General features: G+C 42.4%; 1 protein-coding gene across 1 annotated transcript in view; it reads right to left on the bottom strand.

Moving 5' to 3' along the window:
* The window catches only part of LOC147636042 (Dihydrolipoamide succinyltransferase), a 33,382-nt gene extending 17,500 nt beyond the window's left edge, over positions 1–15,882 (bottom strand). The window contains exons 1-7 of the mRNA XM_086801487.1: positions 15,446–15,882; positions 5,076–5,136; positions 4,953–4,992; positions 4,790–4,860; positions 4,629–4,703; positions 4,308–4,363; positions 4,176–4,220 (exon numbers count right to left, since the gene is read on the bottom strand). Coding sequence (XP_086657613.1) covers positions 4,176–4,220; positions 4,308–4,363; positions 4,629–4,703; positions 4,790–4,860; positions 4,953–4,992; positions 5,076–5,136; positions 15,446–15,610 — 513 coding nt within the window. The 5' untranslated portion in view covers positions 15,611–15,882. The remainder of the gene's footprint in view (positions 1–4,175; positions 4,221–4,307; positions 4,364–4,628; positions 4,704–4,789; positions 4,861–4,952; positions 4,993–5,075; positions 5,137–15,445) is intronic.
* Between the last annotated feature and the right edge of the window lie 3,104 nt (positions 15,883–18,986).

Here is an 18,986-nt window from a genome sequence, read left to right as displayed (position 1 = left end):
TGAGACCATAGTCTCTAACTTGGAAAGGACGCTACTTGGTAGACTCATTTTCAGCTTTTGAAACATTTTTATCTTGGTTTTGGTCCTTTTTAGGTGGCTGTCCATTATTTTACAAGTTTTGGACAGCCCTCTCTTTACCTTGAAATGAGGGTTTAGCCTTGTTAAATTGACTCAGCTTGAGTTCCAATTGCTCGGTGGCAATGGCGGCTACGATTAGTTAGTGTAAGGTGTGACCAGGATACATTTGTAGTCCCGCTTGTACACGGCTTGCAATCCTGATTGAAACCTTCTCTTCCTTTCCGCCTCGGTGACATGCATAAATGGAGACACCTCCAAAAGCACTTTCCAAAACTTTTGCACATATGCAGTTACCGTTTCTTCATTACTTCACCCAATCCCACTTCATTGTTATCTCATTCAATGCATTGGAGGCTACATAAGGTACTCTTGCATGGCGTGAAGTCGCCAATGGTTCCTCTCCAATATCATGAGGATTCATCCTCTAAGACATAAGTTCTTGTTCGAGCACCTACGAGGATACCAAGACATGTGGGATGGTTGCCTTTTCTTCATAGGCATCCTCGGTACTAACCAAGTATGCACGTGTTGCATCCCTTGGTTGCATGTGCAACTCTTAAGCAATCGTTGCCATTGTATGATCCATATAAGATTCAGTTTTTTTGGCCTTCAAACGATCATGTGCCAATGGATCCTCGCAGCGATAGAGCTTCAATTCTTCTTATTGTGCATAAAGAAGAGCCTGCATACGAGTAAGTTCAACCCTTAAGGCTATGGACGCATTTTCTCTTTACCACGGCACAGCTGTCCCACATGTTCCTATTCCTTAATTTAAACCACATGAGTTTGCTCATCCTGTAAAGCATTGGAAGCATGCATTTCATTGTCCGGTCAAGCAAGCATAAAAATGGCATGCAAATTCAATTGCAAGCAAGCTCATAAAGATGCTATGCAATGCAGCATTGGTATGGGCAATCCCCGTTCATGAGACTATACGCGCTCCACGCAAGTACATGAGGTACCAGACCCAATGGAACACCAATCCTCCAAGCATTTCCAGGCATGTACTCACAAACACGTGTCCCAGTGGAAAGCCAAGTCCACGGTATCACATGAGTGGCATCAATGAAAGAGTGCAGCGGAAGCAGAGTGGCACTAGAATGTGCTGAACAGAGAGTGTAAGAGAGAGAGAGATATATGGAGCAAACTATGCTGAATACACTGAAGCAAAACAGTCCCAAGCAAGAGACACTTCAAGTCTCATAAGTGAGGAAGCAAAATATGCATAAGACTTAATGAACAATGAGAGGCCAGCACCCACTATTTATAGTAGGGGGAAGCTGGCCGACTGGAGCTACTCGACAGGCCGACTGGAAAATGCCAGAAAAGCTGGGAAAAATCCCAAAAAAATACTAGAAAAAGGGGTGGCCGGCCCACAAGCAAGGGCCATGCAAAAGGAACCAAAAGGACACCAGAAATGGGTAGAATTTGGGGATGAATGTGCTAACAATCAATCCCCGACATATGCAACTGCTATAGACGCCAGTCCAATGTACATACATAATGAGAAAGCATGGGTATGGACATTCTGGAAATCATACTCTGTCCAACAATCCCTGCCATAGAAGAAGTGTATGACTCTCTCCTAGAAGGCTCTGTCCAAAGGGTGTGTTCTACCCTCACGGCCACCCTTTTTGTCAAAAGGCTGCTCAACCATGTTGAAGTCTCCTCCAACAATCCAATGATCAATTTGGGAAAGCAATTCTGTGATGTTGTAGGGCCACCCTCTCTCCCTACATATTAGGCACACAGATATTCAAAATACCCAACTTCTGTCCCTCCTGCATGACCATAATCCACTGTGCTCTAGTAAGTATGATAACACCATGACCAATAACATGAGGCAAAAGTGATGCTGATGCTGATACTGATACTGAAATGCACAACCCACCTTTGGTCCCTTGTGCATAAGACCCAAAAAGTGTGTCCAAAAAGGATCTTACCAGTTTTACCACACTGACGCATATCCAATTTGTGCTCCAACACTCTGTTTATCGGCTGCAAATCAGGGTTTAGCCTTGGATAATCAGCCATGTCCATGTGTGTACATGACATCTGCTCCTGCTAAACTTGATGAAGGGATTCCAACCTCTCAACATACTCTGACAAATCCACATGAGTGTTGAGTACAAGGCTTGCTCAATGTTGCAGATCATATGGGGAGAAGAACACAACTGGCCCCAAGAAGCCAGTCTTCTTCAAAGCCCCGCATCTTTCACCAGATACTAAGCAAGAGATTATCTTCTCAGTACTGTTGCCCCAAGAAACCACTACCTCAGCCTTACCTCAAGGGACAAACCCCCAAATGCGTAGTTATAGGTGTTGCCACACAAGATAGTTATAGGCATTTCAGCCATAGAAACTTATCCTTTATGAGGGAGCCCATGGAGCCGAGTCTTGACAACCATGGATTCACACATGTCATCAAAATCCATTAAAGTCCTAGCAAAAGACCCTCCATAAAATCCATACTCCATATATTTCATCTCTTGGAATTCTCGGCTTCATATGATATAAGCCAGAAAATCATCCTCAATCCTTAGATGAACCCAAAGTTTCCATTAAAAACATTTTCCCAAAACTGGGAGATGTAAAGCCATACACTACCAAACTTATCACCCATTAATCATGTTTCCTTGAAAAACAAAAAGGCAGACAAGTACATTATTCTCCTTCTAGATTCTTACAAGGGTTAATTTTGTTAAACACTTATTTACTAGTGTACAAAGTGAAAAACAGTACAAGCTTAGAGAAACTTAGGTTTTCTTTACTAAGTCTGCCCAAAGTCTTGTCCTTGTGCAATATGGAGAAGTACCTCAACCTTACTTACTGTTTTCTGGGCATAATAACTTGCTATATGACTTGGTGCTTCGCGTCTAGTCATCCTGTGATCTCGAGAGAGAGAGCAGCCAAAGAAATATTCTCGTGCATCCCAAATCTAGGAGTGGTGAGGTGATTTTCTCATTGTTTTTAAGAAATCTTCCTGTCAATGAATTGTCAGTAAAATTCCTCATCCGTAACTTGATGTTCTAAATCTGAAGTCTTCTCATGCTCTTGAAGCATGCCTTTCCCTTTGCTGGTGGATTGGCTGGCCATGTTTTAATCACACTAATAGCTACCACAGTTGGCGGGCTCTGGTACCACTGTATGGCTGACCCCAATGTGATGTCATTGTGCATACTGTCCTTCAAGTTTTGTGTGGGTTTTGGCTGTGGCCAACTAGTAAGTGTTTATTTGCATTAATAGTTAAGTGTGCAAGCCCCCTATTTCTGGTTACAAATTCAGCCCGAACAGCAATTACCCAAGTCAATCAGTCCAAGCCTTCAATTCAGTAAATTGAGAGAGGAGTTTCTTGCTCTGCTTGGAGAGAGATTTATGAGAAGTTTGGTTTTCAGCAGATCTAGAAGAATCTTTTGCTCTGTTCATTCTAGTAATACGCAGTAGGTTAGGTTGAGAGAATCAAGTTTTCTTTTCCATTGTCATTCGCTTCCTTCTCTTCTTATTCTTTGTGCTTCAAAGTAGTTCCAAGAATCACACCTCCATTAGCACCAGTCTACTTATAGGCTTGGCTGCTTGCTTTACTTGGATATCCAAAGCTGGTCACTCGGCGCTAGTAACCAAGTTTCACCAGTTGGTTAGTTGCATTGTTAATAGTTAGTAGTTTACAAGGTTTGATCACTTGACCAGTAAGCTGCCTACTTGCCAATAAGAAGACTCATAGCTGCACCCAAAAGGAATGCAACCTAGACCGTGCCTGCTGCCCATCTCTGCCTCTCTGTCTCTATCCTCAATTCTCCTCCGGTTTGTAAACTGGAAATGAATCCTACGGTGTTAACCATTGGAGCTACATGTGATTAAAAGATATCAAAGATAGCATTAAGGAAAAGGAATCAAGCCTCCTGAGTCCCTCCCCCACAAGGACCTTGCACTGGTTAACAATTCTGCCAGTCTCTGAGCTGGAAACAAACCATTCCCAACCCCCCCCCCTCCTTTCAAAAGACCTTGACGACAATATATACATACAAAATTCAGTTCTTCATAACCTGGTAATTTACTGCCTCCATAGCCAAGAAAACACACACTAAGCCAATTCTCACCTTCTCTAAGATGCCTGTTGCATTGCTTCGCACATCAATTGTCACCTGTAGCAATTCACATCCCAAAGGATCAGTGATTTCCACAATCACAAATCACTTCAAATGCTGCAGAACTATTTGATAGAGATAAACCTTGTCTGTCTCGATCTGTGCAATAACATCATCCACATCCACTTGATCACCCGGCTCTGCACTCTTCCAAACAACAAGATTCAATAACCAGCTTAAGATATAATACATAAAGAAAGATGATTAACGTCATGAAGTTTGAAAAGCATGCACATCTAATCAGTGATACCAGCATGCACGTGTGCATACACACAAGTGCAAATGCACTTAAGTGCACGCTGGCGGGCACAACAGAGCAAGGGGTTGTTGTGCACATAAATGTGCATGTTACTGAGTGCTTGTCTGTGCATGCCTGCATTTCCATGTAACTGGATTTCAACCCACTTTTCAAAAAGCTTGCAATTGTTCCATCTCTCACGGATTCTCCCATGAAAGGCACAGTAACTTCAACTATTTCGCCTGAAAATTCGGTATGCTTAGTAAGCAAAAGTGTCCAGAAGCCTCAATACATTAACTTGAATGAGCTTCAATAAAGTGTGGCACACCTTGACCAGAAGACATGAACCTCACAGATGCTTGCATAGTATTTTCCATCCTTGGGAGTTGAGCATAGCTTCTGCAGCAACCCCGTTTCATTTGTTATTATCTTCATAAAAACCCACTTGAACCCAGTAGGAATTGAATCATTGAAAATTAAATGGAACCTACTTGCTCCTATACCACATTGAGGCTTCAATGTATGGAACATCTGCACCAAACCTTCACTGTTAGAAAGTTACTTTAGTGAGAAAATCAAAATCTTCAAATCAATTCATTCCATGGTCTGCGTACCAAAAGTGGCTGGTACAGATAGGCCTCTAACAACTTGCCATTGAGATATGAAAACAGCTTGCTGCAGCAGTAGTAAAAGCATCAGCAAAACACACACTCTCTCTCTCTCAAAGTATCAGCAAAACACACACACTCTCTCTCTCTCTCTCTCTCTCTCTCTCTCTCTCTCTCTCTCTCAAAGCATCAGCAAAACACTCTCTCTCTCTCTCTCTCTCTCTCTCTCTCTCTCTCTCTCTCTCTCTCTCTCTCCACTGAGATAGCTACGTTTATGTTTTCTTTCTGTTTTATTTTCCATTCCATGATCAGATATCCCATGACATTATTGTATCACTTCGGTCTCATAGGCCCATTGGGTCTTTAGTAGATGCTTAATATATCTTTCTCTTTCTCTCTCTCATTCGAACTCAAGGAACAAAAGAGAATCGAGGCCAAATCCCTTCACCTATGCATCAGAGTCTCCCCAAGGGATGGTACAAGGAGGAAGACTCTGGAATACAGGGGCGTCACTGCATAGGACACCATCCTCAACGCTACCACTGTAACATGCGGAAGCTTACAGACAGGATTATACTTTGATAATGAATATCAGCACCTTTGTTCTTGACGATAGCACAATGTGATGGAGATAAGAGTGCAAGCGAGAAAGAAAGAAAAAAAGAAAGATATATTGTGCGTTTACTAAAGACCCAATGGGCCTAGGAGACCAAACAGATACAATAATGTCCATGGCATATCTCATCATGGAATGGAAAATAAAATAGAAACAAAACAAAGCTATCTCACTGGGGTAATACAACACTATCCATGGAATCTCATCATGGAATACGAGGAACATGGAACATGAGAGGAGTATCAACCCCCAATAGATGGTATATCACTCTCCAAAATATCAAGCATGGGGCTTATGAGTATAGCCGAGACGTTTCCCTCAGCTACATCACGTGGAAAGGTAGCTTGTGTGAGAATATGTGAATGTGAAGCGGAAGCAAATAGAAATCACACAAGAGAGAGTAGACAGCCAAGAGAGATCCAACACTTGAGCTAGAGACTGAAATATTGAATGTATTGAATGAATGTTTAATACATGAAAGCACAATGGCCATGCTTATATACGTCTCATGTTGAGCAATCGGCCAGTAGCATTCGAGGACAAATGTCCACGATTGATAAAATTGCCTAAAATAGGCTATAAAAATAGTGGAAAAATTTGGGAAAAATCCCTAACAAAATCAAATAAATATCTGGATAAAAAGGGAATAAAATGGAGTAAAAGAGACCTGGAGATGACATGTCCAAAACCTCCTCTCAGCTCCAGCATAGGGGTCCGACCCCCATATGGGTAAGGAGTTGATCAATAGTATCTCGAGGAAGAGGTTTAGCAATGTTGTTCTGAGAAGGACAATACTCCAATGTAATGATGCCGTCAGCGATCAGCTCACAAACAAAGTAAAAGTGGACCTCAATACGTTTGGTCCTGCCATGGAAGGATGACGTTCGAGCCAACGCCAAGGCACTCTGGCTGTCCGTAAGAATACGGACCGAAGAATCTGAGAGTACATCAAGATTGCTCAACACCTGGAACAACCATAACAACTCATAGCACGTATCCACATAAGCACAGTACTCAGCCTCAATGGAAGATAATGAAATTGTATTCTGCTTCTTGGATCTCCAGGAAATAAGACCGGAACCAAGAGTGAAGCAATAACTAGAAGTGGATCGTCGAGTATCCTGATCACCTGCCTAATCAGCATCAAAGTATCCAACAAGCTCAATGCCTCCTCTGAAAGAGAGGCCATAGTCCAAGGTATGGGATAAGTATCGAAGAACCCTCAGAGCGGCCTCCCAATGAGAATGTCGAGGAGCGGAAGAAAACTGACTGAGAACACTGACACTGTAAGAAATGTCGGGCCTGGTGTAAGTCAAATAAATAAGAGAACCAACAAGCCTCCGGTAATGTGTATTGTCCTCGAAGAGGGGAGAGGGATCACGGGAGAGCTTGGAGTTAGGATCCATCAGACAAGAAATTGGACGGCACTCGGTCATCCCAAATGTCTCTAGGAGCTGCTGCAAATATCTTTACTGGCTAAGAAACACTCCATCAAAAGACTAATAGACCTCCATCCCAAGAAAGTAGTGGAGAAGTCCCGAATCAGTCATCTCAAAGGTGAGCTAAATCTGACCGAAGCTGTTCAATCTTGGCAAGATGTGAGCCGGTGATCAATAAATCATCAACATATAAGACAATCAAGCAGAGCAAAGCATCCTGAGCAAAGACATAGAGATTGATGTCTGCAAAGCGTCTCCGGAATCCAAGGGAGAGAAAGAATGCATCAAGCTCATCATACCACGCCTTGGGTGCCTATTTCAAACTATAAAGGACTTTGTGTAATCTGTACACTTTACCGTCATGTCCACGAACCTAAAAACCTTGAGGTTGTTCAACATACACCTCCTCATATAAGTCACCATTAAGAAAGGCAAACTTGACATCATCGTAGATATGAGAATCTCAAACAGCGGTTTCCAACCATCGTGGAATCTTGGGAGCAATCCACCATTGAGGAGGAGGAGGAGCCGAGGAAGGAAGGGGTGGAGAGGCAAGGAATAAAGAAGTTGATGGTGGAGAAGCTGGTGGTGGAGTTGGGGTGGCCGAGGAAGAAGAAGGGACCTCAATGGTAAGCTCGGGATGAGAGAGAGAATCATCTAATGAGGGTTCAACAAAGTAAACACCGCGAGAAATCACCAAGGATCGCGACTCTGGACCCCCTAATTTGTAAGCTTTGGAATGAGAGCTATACCCAAGGAATTTGCACTTCTTGGACTTGGGATCAAATTTGGATCTGTCAGAATCAAGGATATGAACATAGGCATCACAACCAAAAACCCTAAAATGAGAGACGAAAGGTTTTTGTCCAGTAAAAGCCTCCTCTGGAGTCATATGAGAAACCGCCTTTGTAAGAGAACGGTTGATGATGTAAACGACAGTGCTCACAACTTCTCCTCAGAAAGACGGAGGAAGATTAGAAGAAGAAAGCATGGTACGGGCCATCTCCTGAACAATCCTATTCTTGCGTTCAACCACACCATTCTCTTGAGGAGTGCTTATACCTTTCTGTGAGCAAAAATTACAGAAGGCTTTGGAGATGAAGTCTCCTCCATTGTCGAAACGGACTTGTCGAACCTTCTGTGTGATTGTAGTCTCAACCAAAGTCACCCACTACTGGAAGCGGGAGAAGGCTTGCGATTTTCTTGCCAAGAGATAAACTGTAAGCCCAGCGGGGCGTGCAGTGACATACTCAACCACATGTCCAAAAGATAAAGATATAGAAAGAGGGGAGAGAGAGAAAGGAATAGGAATCTTGCACAATACACCACACCGAGCGGGGAACAAGCCCCGCCCCCTTTCAAGAATTTATTCAAGAACAATCCACGGGCACGCTGGCCAGAATCAATACAATCAATGAATACAAAACAAACAAAAATGTCGATGTAGGATATCCAAGTCGATGTCGATATCTATGTCTAGGCATGAGATCTCTGAAGCCAAGCACACCTTGGGGATGACCCACAAGAAACTCTCATCGGGCTAGCATCAGATCCAATATCCAGATCCAAATCCAATGAATCCAAGTCCAAGTCCAAGTTCATATCCAAAGCTCACCAGATGGGGTTAGTACCTTGAAATATATGGAGTTATATGATGTACTTGGAACACATGAATATACATGGAAAATATGAACACTTGAAGTCCGCAGTTGAGGACAACTGCAATATAAGAGGGAGGGAATGTAACTATTTGGCCCTCCTAGCTCTATTTCTCACGATGAAACCCATGCCCAGACACACCACATGTGAAAGAAGACATGGGGACAGGGTCCATAAGGTTTGATTAAGAAAAAGCACCAGCTTTGGTCAAAAGGCAGAAAAAAGCAAAAAGTCAAACTACGTTGACCGCAAGCCAAGGGCACCATTGGAAAGAGAAGATTGTGCCAGACCAAAAAGCTAAAAGATGAAAAAGCGGCTCCAAGGCCCTGAAGCTAGAAAAGCAAAACAAGAACTTTTGACTAAAGTTGAGTAATATTTTACTATTAAAAAAACCAAAAGCAAGCAATGTAAAAGGTAAAAGCAAAGCAAAAGCATCACTTTTCGGTAAAAAGCAAGGCTTTCCCAAGTATAAAAGAAGCATGAGCCTCTCTTGAGCATCTAATAAATGCATACTTACCTTTTGCAAAAACTAGACAGAAGCTAGTCAACAAACAAGTATGCATCACTCATGTCTACTAGGTAGACCAAGTACTGGCCGGGTAGTCTAGAGCCTAGTCGACTGTCACATGCCATAAATCCAAGCATTGTTCACACATCAAAAAGAGCACACAAAGTCAAAGAAATTCAAACATACATCAATATGCAATGCACAAGTAATGATCCTCCTGTTCATGGATTATCTTGTTTGGCTTCATCAAAAACCATGCTGAGTTATCTGGCTCCCGAGAAAGACCGCTCAGACTATCACCCAAGGCCATCTGGCCACTAGGACCGCCCGAGAATTCATCAATAGTCATCTCGGCCATCTGGTCGCATTGACCGCCCGACTATGAAATCCAATACAATCATCTCGGCCATCTGGTCGCAATGACCACCCAACTGCGAAATCCAATACAGTCATCTTGGGCCATCTGGTCGCAATGGCCGCCCGACTGCAAAGTCCAATACAATCATCTGGGCAACCATCTGGTTGCAATGACCGCCCGAATGCGAAGTCCAATACAATCATCTCGGCCATTTGGTCTTAATGACCGCCCGACTGCAAAGTCCAATACAATCATCTGGGCCATCTGGGCCATCTGGTCGCAATGACCGCCCGACTGCGAAGTCCAAGATATCTGGCATCGTTGCCTCCCATATACAAATCTTGCTCCTTGGGCTATCGGGCATCGTTGCCACCCAAACTAGAGCATGTCCAAGTAATCATGATAAGCACAATAATGATCAATTACAGTCCACTATATATATATATATATATTATGAAGCGGGCTAGAGATACAATCCCTCCCTCTTAAATCTATCTTGATTGCAAGATGTCAATATACATGTACTTCAAATATATCTGGACACACCACTTCCTCATAAGCTCGTAGTATATCTGGATAGTCCTTGAAGTACTTCTTTGGCATCCATTTCGCATCCAATAGAGAACAATTCTTGAATTCCAAGAGGAACTTTCTAACCACTGTCTTTCCTCTTTCTCACAGAATGAAACTCAATCTGTTCTGGCTCTTCCATCCCTGGTGGATCCTTCAATACAGGTTCCTCCTGTACATGGTTTCCATAAATTGTCATGGAAGGTATTATATATCCTCCAATGATCTAAAAGGTCCAACCGATGACATACATGGTTGATCTTCTTGGTAATCTGAAAGGTCCATATACCATCATTCCTTGACTTTCGCAATCCAAAGATAAAATCCATAGCAATACTCTCCCATAGAACATTCAATGGGTGCAATAATCCTGCTGGTGTTTGTCGATCAAACTTGACCTTGTGACAAACCAAACATTCTTGAATCATAAAGTTCAATGTCCTTTCTCATAGTAGGCCAATAGAAGTAGCTCTCCAAAGCTTGAAGTGTAGTCAAGGTGTCTCTATGCCCCATGTAGGAAGGAGCATGGCACTCTTCTATTACCTTGGCCTCAATTCCTTGTGTCACACATAACCCAGGCTTGCATCATAAGAAAACCTTACTTGATGACATAAAAAGTCACCAAATCTCTAACCTGCAATCTGTTCCAAAACATCTTTGAAATCCTCTTTGGTAGCATAAGGATCCTTCATCAAAGTAAAATCCATATGGTAACACATAGAAACCGCATGGCTCAAGGGATTCCGAGATAATGCATCTACTTGCTTGTCGTCTTTGACATCCATAGGATACAGCATGGCCTATTTGGTTCAAGACTGCTCCAATGCAATCTCATCATGTTCAACCACAAAAAAAAAGGCTAGAATAACCAACACCGGTCCTTTGCTAGCATAAAGTCTCAATGCTTCAAAGGATTTTGTTCCAACTTTGGTCCACAAAGATCCCACGGCTTTATTTGTCGAAACATGCAATGGGCTAAGCACCACTGCAAACCATTCGTCAAAGTTCCTGGCATGATGTCAATCCGATGATGTTCCGACCTCTCTGTTTTCTTTGCCTTCCTTTCCCTTACCTGCCCTAAGAAAACTGCATCTGAAAGAGTAGGCGTAGGTGTAGCTTCCTTGTCTCCTCCATGATAAATAGAGCGTGTAGCTCTAGACCCTTCTGCAATGATGACTCCTTTGGCCAGAAGATAGGCTTTAGCAGCTTCAATTCCTTCGGCTTTGGTGGCTCCATCCTTGATGAAATCTTCAAACATTTGAGCCCTTCTTTGGTCCTTTTCCTTCTCGGCTCTCCAAGCTAGGAATTCTTCATCTTGGAGAAACTGTCTAATCTGTTTTGAAAGTCATGGTACTCTTCTGATGCCATGGCCGTGGTCTCATGAGTAATGGATCGACGACCTTGGTTCCCATCTTGAAGTCCTATATTAGCCTCATAGTTGTTCCCTTCATTAGACCCTTGGTCTCCCTCTGCTCTCGGCATGGCTCTGTCACCCCAAGAAAGTTTCTTCAAGAGAAATCCTACTCTAATACCATTGTAAACCCAATGGGGCATGCAGTGACAGACTCAACCAAGTGTCCAAGAGATAAAGATATAGAAAGAGGGGGGGGGAGAGAGAGAAGGGAATAGGGATCTTGCACAATACACCACACTGAGCGGGGAACAGGCCCCGCCCCCTTTTAGGAATTTATTCAAGAACAATCCACGGGCACGCTGGCCTGCATCAATACAATCAATGAATACAAAACAAACAGATATGCCGAGTAGGATATCCAAGTCGATGTCGATGTCTATGTCTAGGCACAAGATTTCTAATGCCGAGCACACCACGAGGATGACCCACAAGAAACTCTCACCGAGCTAGTACGAGATCCAAATCCAATGAATCCAAATCCAAGTCTAGATCCAAGTCCAAGTTCATATCCAAGTCCAAGTCCAAGTTGTAGTCCAAGTTCAAATTCAAGTTCAAGTCTAAATCCAAGTCCAAGTTCCCATGAGTAATCTCCACAACTCCTACAACCTTGTCGATATATAGAAAACCATGGGAAAGATCTTTTTGGCAAGAAAATTGATATAAAACTTGTTTCAATGGTTTTCGATCGATAAAAATCTCCAAAAAGTAGTTTTTAGGGTTTTTGGAGCAGTTTTAGGGTTTTTGAAATTTTTAGCATTTTTGAAATTTTTAGGGTTTTTGAAATTTTTAGGGTTTCTAAAATTTTCAGTCCGTACAACTCCACACATGTCAGTACAATTTCGTATGGCTGTATGGATCTGTACAGTCGTACGGACATGTGATAGAGGCACTCTGAATCAACGGGCAATGATGAAAATTTTCATGATTTGGTTCAAGATCAAGCAGATAATGGAGAAGATGATCTCCACACTTCAACGAAGATGGCCATGCAATGAAGAGGTTCTTCTTCAACTTGATGCTCAAGAGAGACTCATGCTTCTTTTATACTTGGGGAAGCCTTGGCTTTTGCCAAAAAGTGATCCTTTTGCTTTGCTTTTGGTCTTTTTAATAGTAAAATATTACTCAACTTTAGTCAAAAGTTCTTGTTTTGCTTTTCTAGCTTCAGGGCCTTGCTTTTTGGCCCTAGAGCTGCTTTTTAAAAAAGCAACTTTTAGTTTGGATATGTGACTCGTTGTATTCAAGAGATGAATCCATGCAAATAGTCACCTTGAACACTCCTGAAGACAATGTACTGCAAAACCCATATACTGAGAACCAAGTGGAAACCAAGGCATACTATACTCCAGGGTGACCTTGGAGTGCTAGCTATCTCCAGGACTCCAAGACACGCCTCAAGTACCTACATGGATCCATGTGACTGATGCATGGTTGTCACGGTACGAAAATACGATACCGTACGATACGATACCGTACGGGAATTTTTGGTACAATATGAAATTTTCGGATACCGTACAATAAAATACGGTTTTTATTTTTTACACATACAACCTATGGAGCTTCAAGCTTGAATGTGAGGGAAGGTTGGGAGGGGAGAAGTCTACAGTGCTTGAGGAACCACAACATGGATATGTGTCTCTCCCGGTTGGATCTCCCGATTGTCTCCAAAAAAGAACCTGGATGGGTAATGCAATACCAAAGGTCTCCCAGTGTAGCGTTTATGACTAAGGGACCGTCCTTGCACAAATACGAGGAGTGCATCTAGGGTGATAAGTTTAGGGACTCCTCGCTAGATCAAAATGGCCATGTCCAAATCTTCTCCCTCGTGCATAACTTGAGAATCTAATTGTCTAGCCTACCTATACCAGGGATCCCCAAGTGATGTAGCAAGATTCTCTCATCCTACTAATCAAGTGTACACTACCAGTCTACCTTGCCAGATTTTTTAGGTCTCTCAACAACCCCATATGGAATACTGAGTGGACACGAAAGTTGGGAAGTATTGCGAGCATTTGGGATCTTCGTAAAGCAAGGTTTCTATATTTTTTTTAGCATTTGGAATTTTTTTTTCAAGGAAAAACAAATTTGGGGGAGAAAAAAAAAAACAAACAAACAAACAAAAACAAACTCGTACCGTACGATACCATACGATATCGTACGGTGTCGTGCCGTACGAACCCATTCGTACCGGTACGAGAAACAACTATGGACTGATGTGATGGAGCTATGTGATTGTTTGGAAGAGTACATCCACTACCATCAGGGCTACAGCAAATTCTGCCTACATTAATTTGATGTGGGACTGATGGTATGCTACCAATCATATGGGAGAACATCATGACCTAGGGCCTCTCAACTCTACCAATCCTCATCGGATAAATCTGGCTCCCAAGAGAGGGAGGGAAGATAGGGTCCCAAATACCCTCTAAAGGGCCCCCTGGTGTATTCGCTTTATTGGAGACCTTCCTTGGCTGGAAAACAACAACTTGAAGATGCCCGTTCTTGACCTTCAAGTTGACATTGGCATAGCCTCCCTTTGACTCTCCTAGCCCTTGGAGTGCTTCAACAATTGTGAATGATGAGATACCTTAGCTCTCTGCCAAGCCCATGATTATATAGGTAATATATCTACTTATCGGTCCTGCACTTTAGCCAGTTTTCCTTCATAGACTCCGAAATCTCCTGGTAAGACACTGTCAATCTATTAGCTTCAAGCACTAATGATGACGTCCTAGTCAAAAAAGACTAGAACGATCTTTCAAATGCTTCTATTGGAAAGGTCCTCCGAGAATTGGTAATGGTTGTAACCACCCTACTTTCTTCCCACCAGGAGCTTTCACCTTTTGACAAATCAATGATGCATATGTGTGCACACATCTCGCCTCATTCTTGGCCAATAAAACTGCCTCTCTAACTTCTCCAAAGTCGAGTTCATGACCCTATGACCGCCAGTAATCGCATCATGGGCATCATGGATAAGAGTTGCCTAGAACTATTTCAGGACACACAGGCAACTTTTGTAGAAAAGCCAATCATCGCGTATCAAGAAGTAGCATGGTCTTGTGGCGTCCAATGCATGTTCCCACAGAGTACCGGTACCCACTTTTTAGGTCAATCTTCAAACAAACTAAAAGGTATATCTCTTTGAGTAGCCAAGGAACTCATACTAGAACAACTCAAGCAAAAGCGAACAAAGCTGGAAAGCTCGCAAGATGGGAAATGGGATGGTCTACTGGGAGGCAAGGACCATCACCCACACGAATTGTGTACCCCCAAGCCAGGAAAGGGCCATGCTCAGTCTCTTACGAGAGACCCCACTCCTCTCAAGAGCTCAATTTCTGTTAGATTTTGAGGTCAATTTCTATTAGACTTTTTATTTCTGTTAGATTTTTAGAGGTCAATTTCTATTAGACTTTATATTTCTGTTGTATGTTTTTGAGGCCACTCCTAGCCTACTTTGTATCTCGGTCCCATAGGTCAAAATTAGATGAGTCTCTCTCTCTCTCTCTCTCTCTCTCTCTCAAAATTGGATGCTAGTTGAATCTCTCTCTCTCTCTCTCTAAATTGGATGCTAGTTGAATCTCTCTCTCTCTCTCTCTCTCAATACATACAAGTATTTAACAAGCCTTGGGCTTGGACCGGCGCCCATCCTTCCCATATTCGTAAGGGGCCCACATTCGTCATACGAATGGTGGGCCCACTCGCACAGGCAAGACAAGTTGCTTACATAAAAACAAGAAGTTGCATCTTTGAATTCTTGATGCTAAACCACATACAAGGCCAACTGCAGAGGAGAGGAGTTTATAGCGGCTTACCTTAGTGTTTTGAGCTTTCCGCTTGCATGCGAAACCTTCCATTGAATCCATGCCGATCGAACCATTGAAGGAGATATCGGAGGCACAACGCGGGGTTTGAGAATGCAAGGGCTTGCAATGGCGAGACGAGCGCAGGAGAGACCGAAGGAGACGCCCATAGGCCATGTTGGGCCACTGTATCCGAAACCCTGATCCTCTCTGGAACCCTAAAACCACACTGGAAACCCTGCTCTGCTCTGAGAACCCTAACCTGTTTTGCGCAGCAGGATCGGAACACAACCTTAGCTGCCGTTTTAAAGTGCTTCACTATCGCGCCAAGGAAACCCTAATCTGCGGAGAGAGAGACCTCTTCACCCGAGAACCTTCCAGCAGGATCGCACAGAGTCTCTCTCATAACAATTTCGTATCGAGAGAACTGCCTCGGTGCTATGCTCTGCTGGCATCCACGTGGCACTTTCAATGCACGGTAAATTTCGCTACCGCCATATGTAACCATTAGATCCTTTCTTCTTCTTTTTTTTACAATAAAGTATATATATTAACTATTGAAAGTCAGACCAACATATATCACACCCACACCTAACTTTCTCACAACCTCTAATACCCCAGATCCACACTACTCTACTCCTTTTTTATCTCGTTCAGAATTTTACAAAGGAAATCCCATCTGTCATCTTCACATAAAAAACTGGATTGATCCCAAGAAATCTGATATCCCAGCAGAAGTAAACAAGCCTCCATCATAGCCTCAATAGTGCAGCCCCAGGGAGACTGTTTCTCCAGGAGTCCTCCGTGTTTTGACCACACCTTAACAGTAGGTCTTGTGCCAACCTCGTTCTCAATAAAAGCCACAAATGTGTGATCCACTTTCCTTACGGTACCATCTCTATGTTTTGGGCCCAAATCTAGGGAACCTTTTCTTCTCAATCCAACATCTAACCAGCAACAAGCAGCCGCAAGTCCACATTAGGGAGTAACCCCAAGTATGCAAGAAGCTCAGCCAATATAAAGGGAGCATCATTATGAGATATTCCTCTGTAAGTTCTTAATAGTACATCCAACTCCACATACCAGATTTTATTTACATTACAGAAAGACCAACACATGCAAATGTATTTATACATCAGCTCAGAATCCTGCAGTCCTGTACAAGTAGTCTTCAAAAAAACTGTCATTTCTCTGCTGGTCCAAATTTCCCATAAGATGCAAGCTCTAATAATGTTAAAAACCAGTCCACTGCATTCATCATTAATTGCCCATTTTCTAAGAAGCCAATCCTCCCAAAAAATTTACATATTTAATCCCTTTTGTATCCACCTCGTCATTTTGCCCCAAGTGCTTCTTAGGGCAGGGCAGTCCCAAAATAGATGCTTACCACTCTCCAAAGAAGACCTGCATCTAGGGCATACACCACTAGCCATGTTTCTTTTCTGCATCTTATACCCCATAGGAAGTGCCCACATACAAACCTTCTACAAAAAAACCTAAAATTTTCTAGGCATCTGAGAGTTCCATGGTACATGCCATCTATTTTTCCAACTTGCCACACTTCACTTTACATTCCATATTTTGTTGCAGTACATAACATTAGCATCTCCCTTCCTCCATGAGAGCATAAATGTCTTTAGTTTTTCCATCCTTCAGTTTAACACCATTAGACCATGCCCAATCCTTGATCCATATTGAAATATCTGTGGTTGTGGAACATAACTCACTCTGCAACAACAGTAGCTCCAACACCTGCATCATCAAGTCTCTCTCTTTTCTGGTAAACTGAAACTCCAAGGATAATGCATTTAACTCTTTCCATCTAGCAGCATTATTGTCCCAACAATCAGCTAGGTGTCTAATACCTTTGTTATTAAGGCACTTAGCCACCTCAATATCCAATGATGCAAGAGGGGGGTCAAGCTTGTTAGTCCACCATAACCCAAGTGACAACATAGAGTTCCCGGATACTCTCCCCCCACCATCCAATTTTAATATGAAAGGGTACTCTCAAACCTTCCCACTTCTTTAATTTCTCAACAAACTTGTTTATGGCCCACATGACTAGTTGTTTATTGGTAAGACCCACCCCAAAGGGAACTCCAAGCAGCCTCACTACGTGGCCCTTTTGTACTACCTCACATCCCCACCTCTGGAGATCAAAATCATTATCCTTTGTCAAACTTATGATCCTAGATTTTAGAATATTGCATTTAGACCCTAAGGCATCAGCAAACTCCTTAACAATATTTAAGGCCATTCTCACATTGATGTTCTCAACTTTTAAAAATAAAAGAGAATCATTAGCAAAACATTGAATGACCAGCTTCTCACTATGTTTGAGTTTTAATCCAGTAATCTTGCCTTCCCTACAGTCCATCTCAACAAGTGATAGGATCAGAGGATGAGAAGCAATAGCAAACAATAGAGGGGCTAAAGGGCATCCCTGTCTGACTGACCTATTGATTTCAAAGCCTCCTACTATTCTTCCATTAAGAAGTACAGTAGAGAAACCACCCATGGAAAGAGAATAGATGCAAGCAGCCATTCTGGTACCAAACCCCATTCTTCCCATACTCTTGCAATGAAAGACCACTGTATCCTATCATATGCTTTCTCAAGATCTAGTTGCATCATGATACATTTCTGTTGGGTTTTAATGGCCACATCTCTACCCAATAAAGTAGCAAAAATGTTGCCATATATGGATCTCTTGTTGTTTTTTTGAAATGATCTCTTGCAAGACAGGGGTAATTCTGATAGCAAGCACCTTAGCTAACATTTTATACATCACAGTCAATAAGGTGATAGACCTCCAATGCCCAAACCTGTTTTGCAAGCAATCTGTTTGGGGATGAGTTTCACCAATCCTTCTTTAAAGACTTTGTCCCAATAACCAAATTTGAAGGCTTTCTTACAAATGTCAGTCACCACCTCTTTTTAAGAGTGCCAAGCCTATTTTCAGCTTGGAACCTCCTCAAAGAGGAATCTTCTTTTAAGCTCAATGTAGACCCCAAATATTTGACCCATTTCAAAGCAAGCAGTTTGGGGTCATTTAAAGGAGTGCCATCTTCATCTAAAATGCAGCCCCCCCCATCACTATGTCACTTTTATTCTTGGAAAGTTTAAAAAACTTGTTGTCAGATTTCTTTTTATTGCTGAAGAGTCTCTTTCTGGTCCAATATTCATGTTCTCTAAAGCATTTATCTTCCACCATTTGGATATTAGCTTGACACTTAAAGTACAGCTTAGTGTCACCAGAATCCAGCCCACCAACTGTTTGTCTTTTCAATAGCAACTCTTCTAGAAGAGCAGACCATTTTTTTTTCAGCTCTCCTTTCCTCAGCTCTTAGTTTTCCCACAACCCTAATGACACCTTGCATCTCATTGGCAAACTGTTTCCAAGAGCCCTCAGCTCCCATTCTCCTTTTCAAGTTATTAATAGCTGCTTCAGTATATTGCACAAAGAGAGGGTTTTTCAACGGTAAATTATTAACTCTCAATTTCCTAGTGGGGTAATGAGATAATTCTAGACCAGACCCATCACAGTGAG

This window comes from Cibotium barometz, chromosome 8 (assembly GCF_041138505.1).
Source record: "Cibotium barometz isolate CiBa-2024 chromosome 8, ASM4113850v1, whole genome shotgun sequence".
Taxonomy (NCBI): domain Eukaryota; kingdom Viridiplantae; phylum Streptophyta; class Polypodiopsida; order Cyatheales; family Cibotiaceae; genus Cibotium; species Cibotium barometz.
This window is presented reverse-complemented; position numbering and strand designations above follow the sequence as displayed.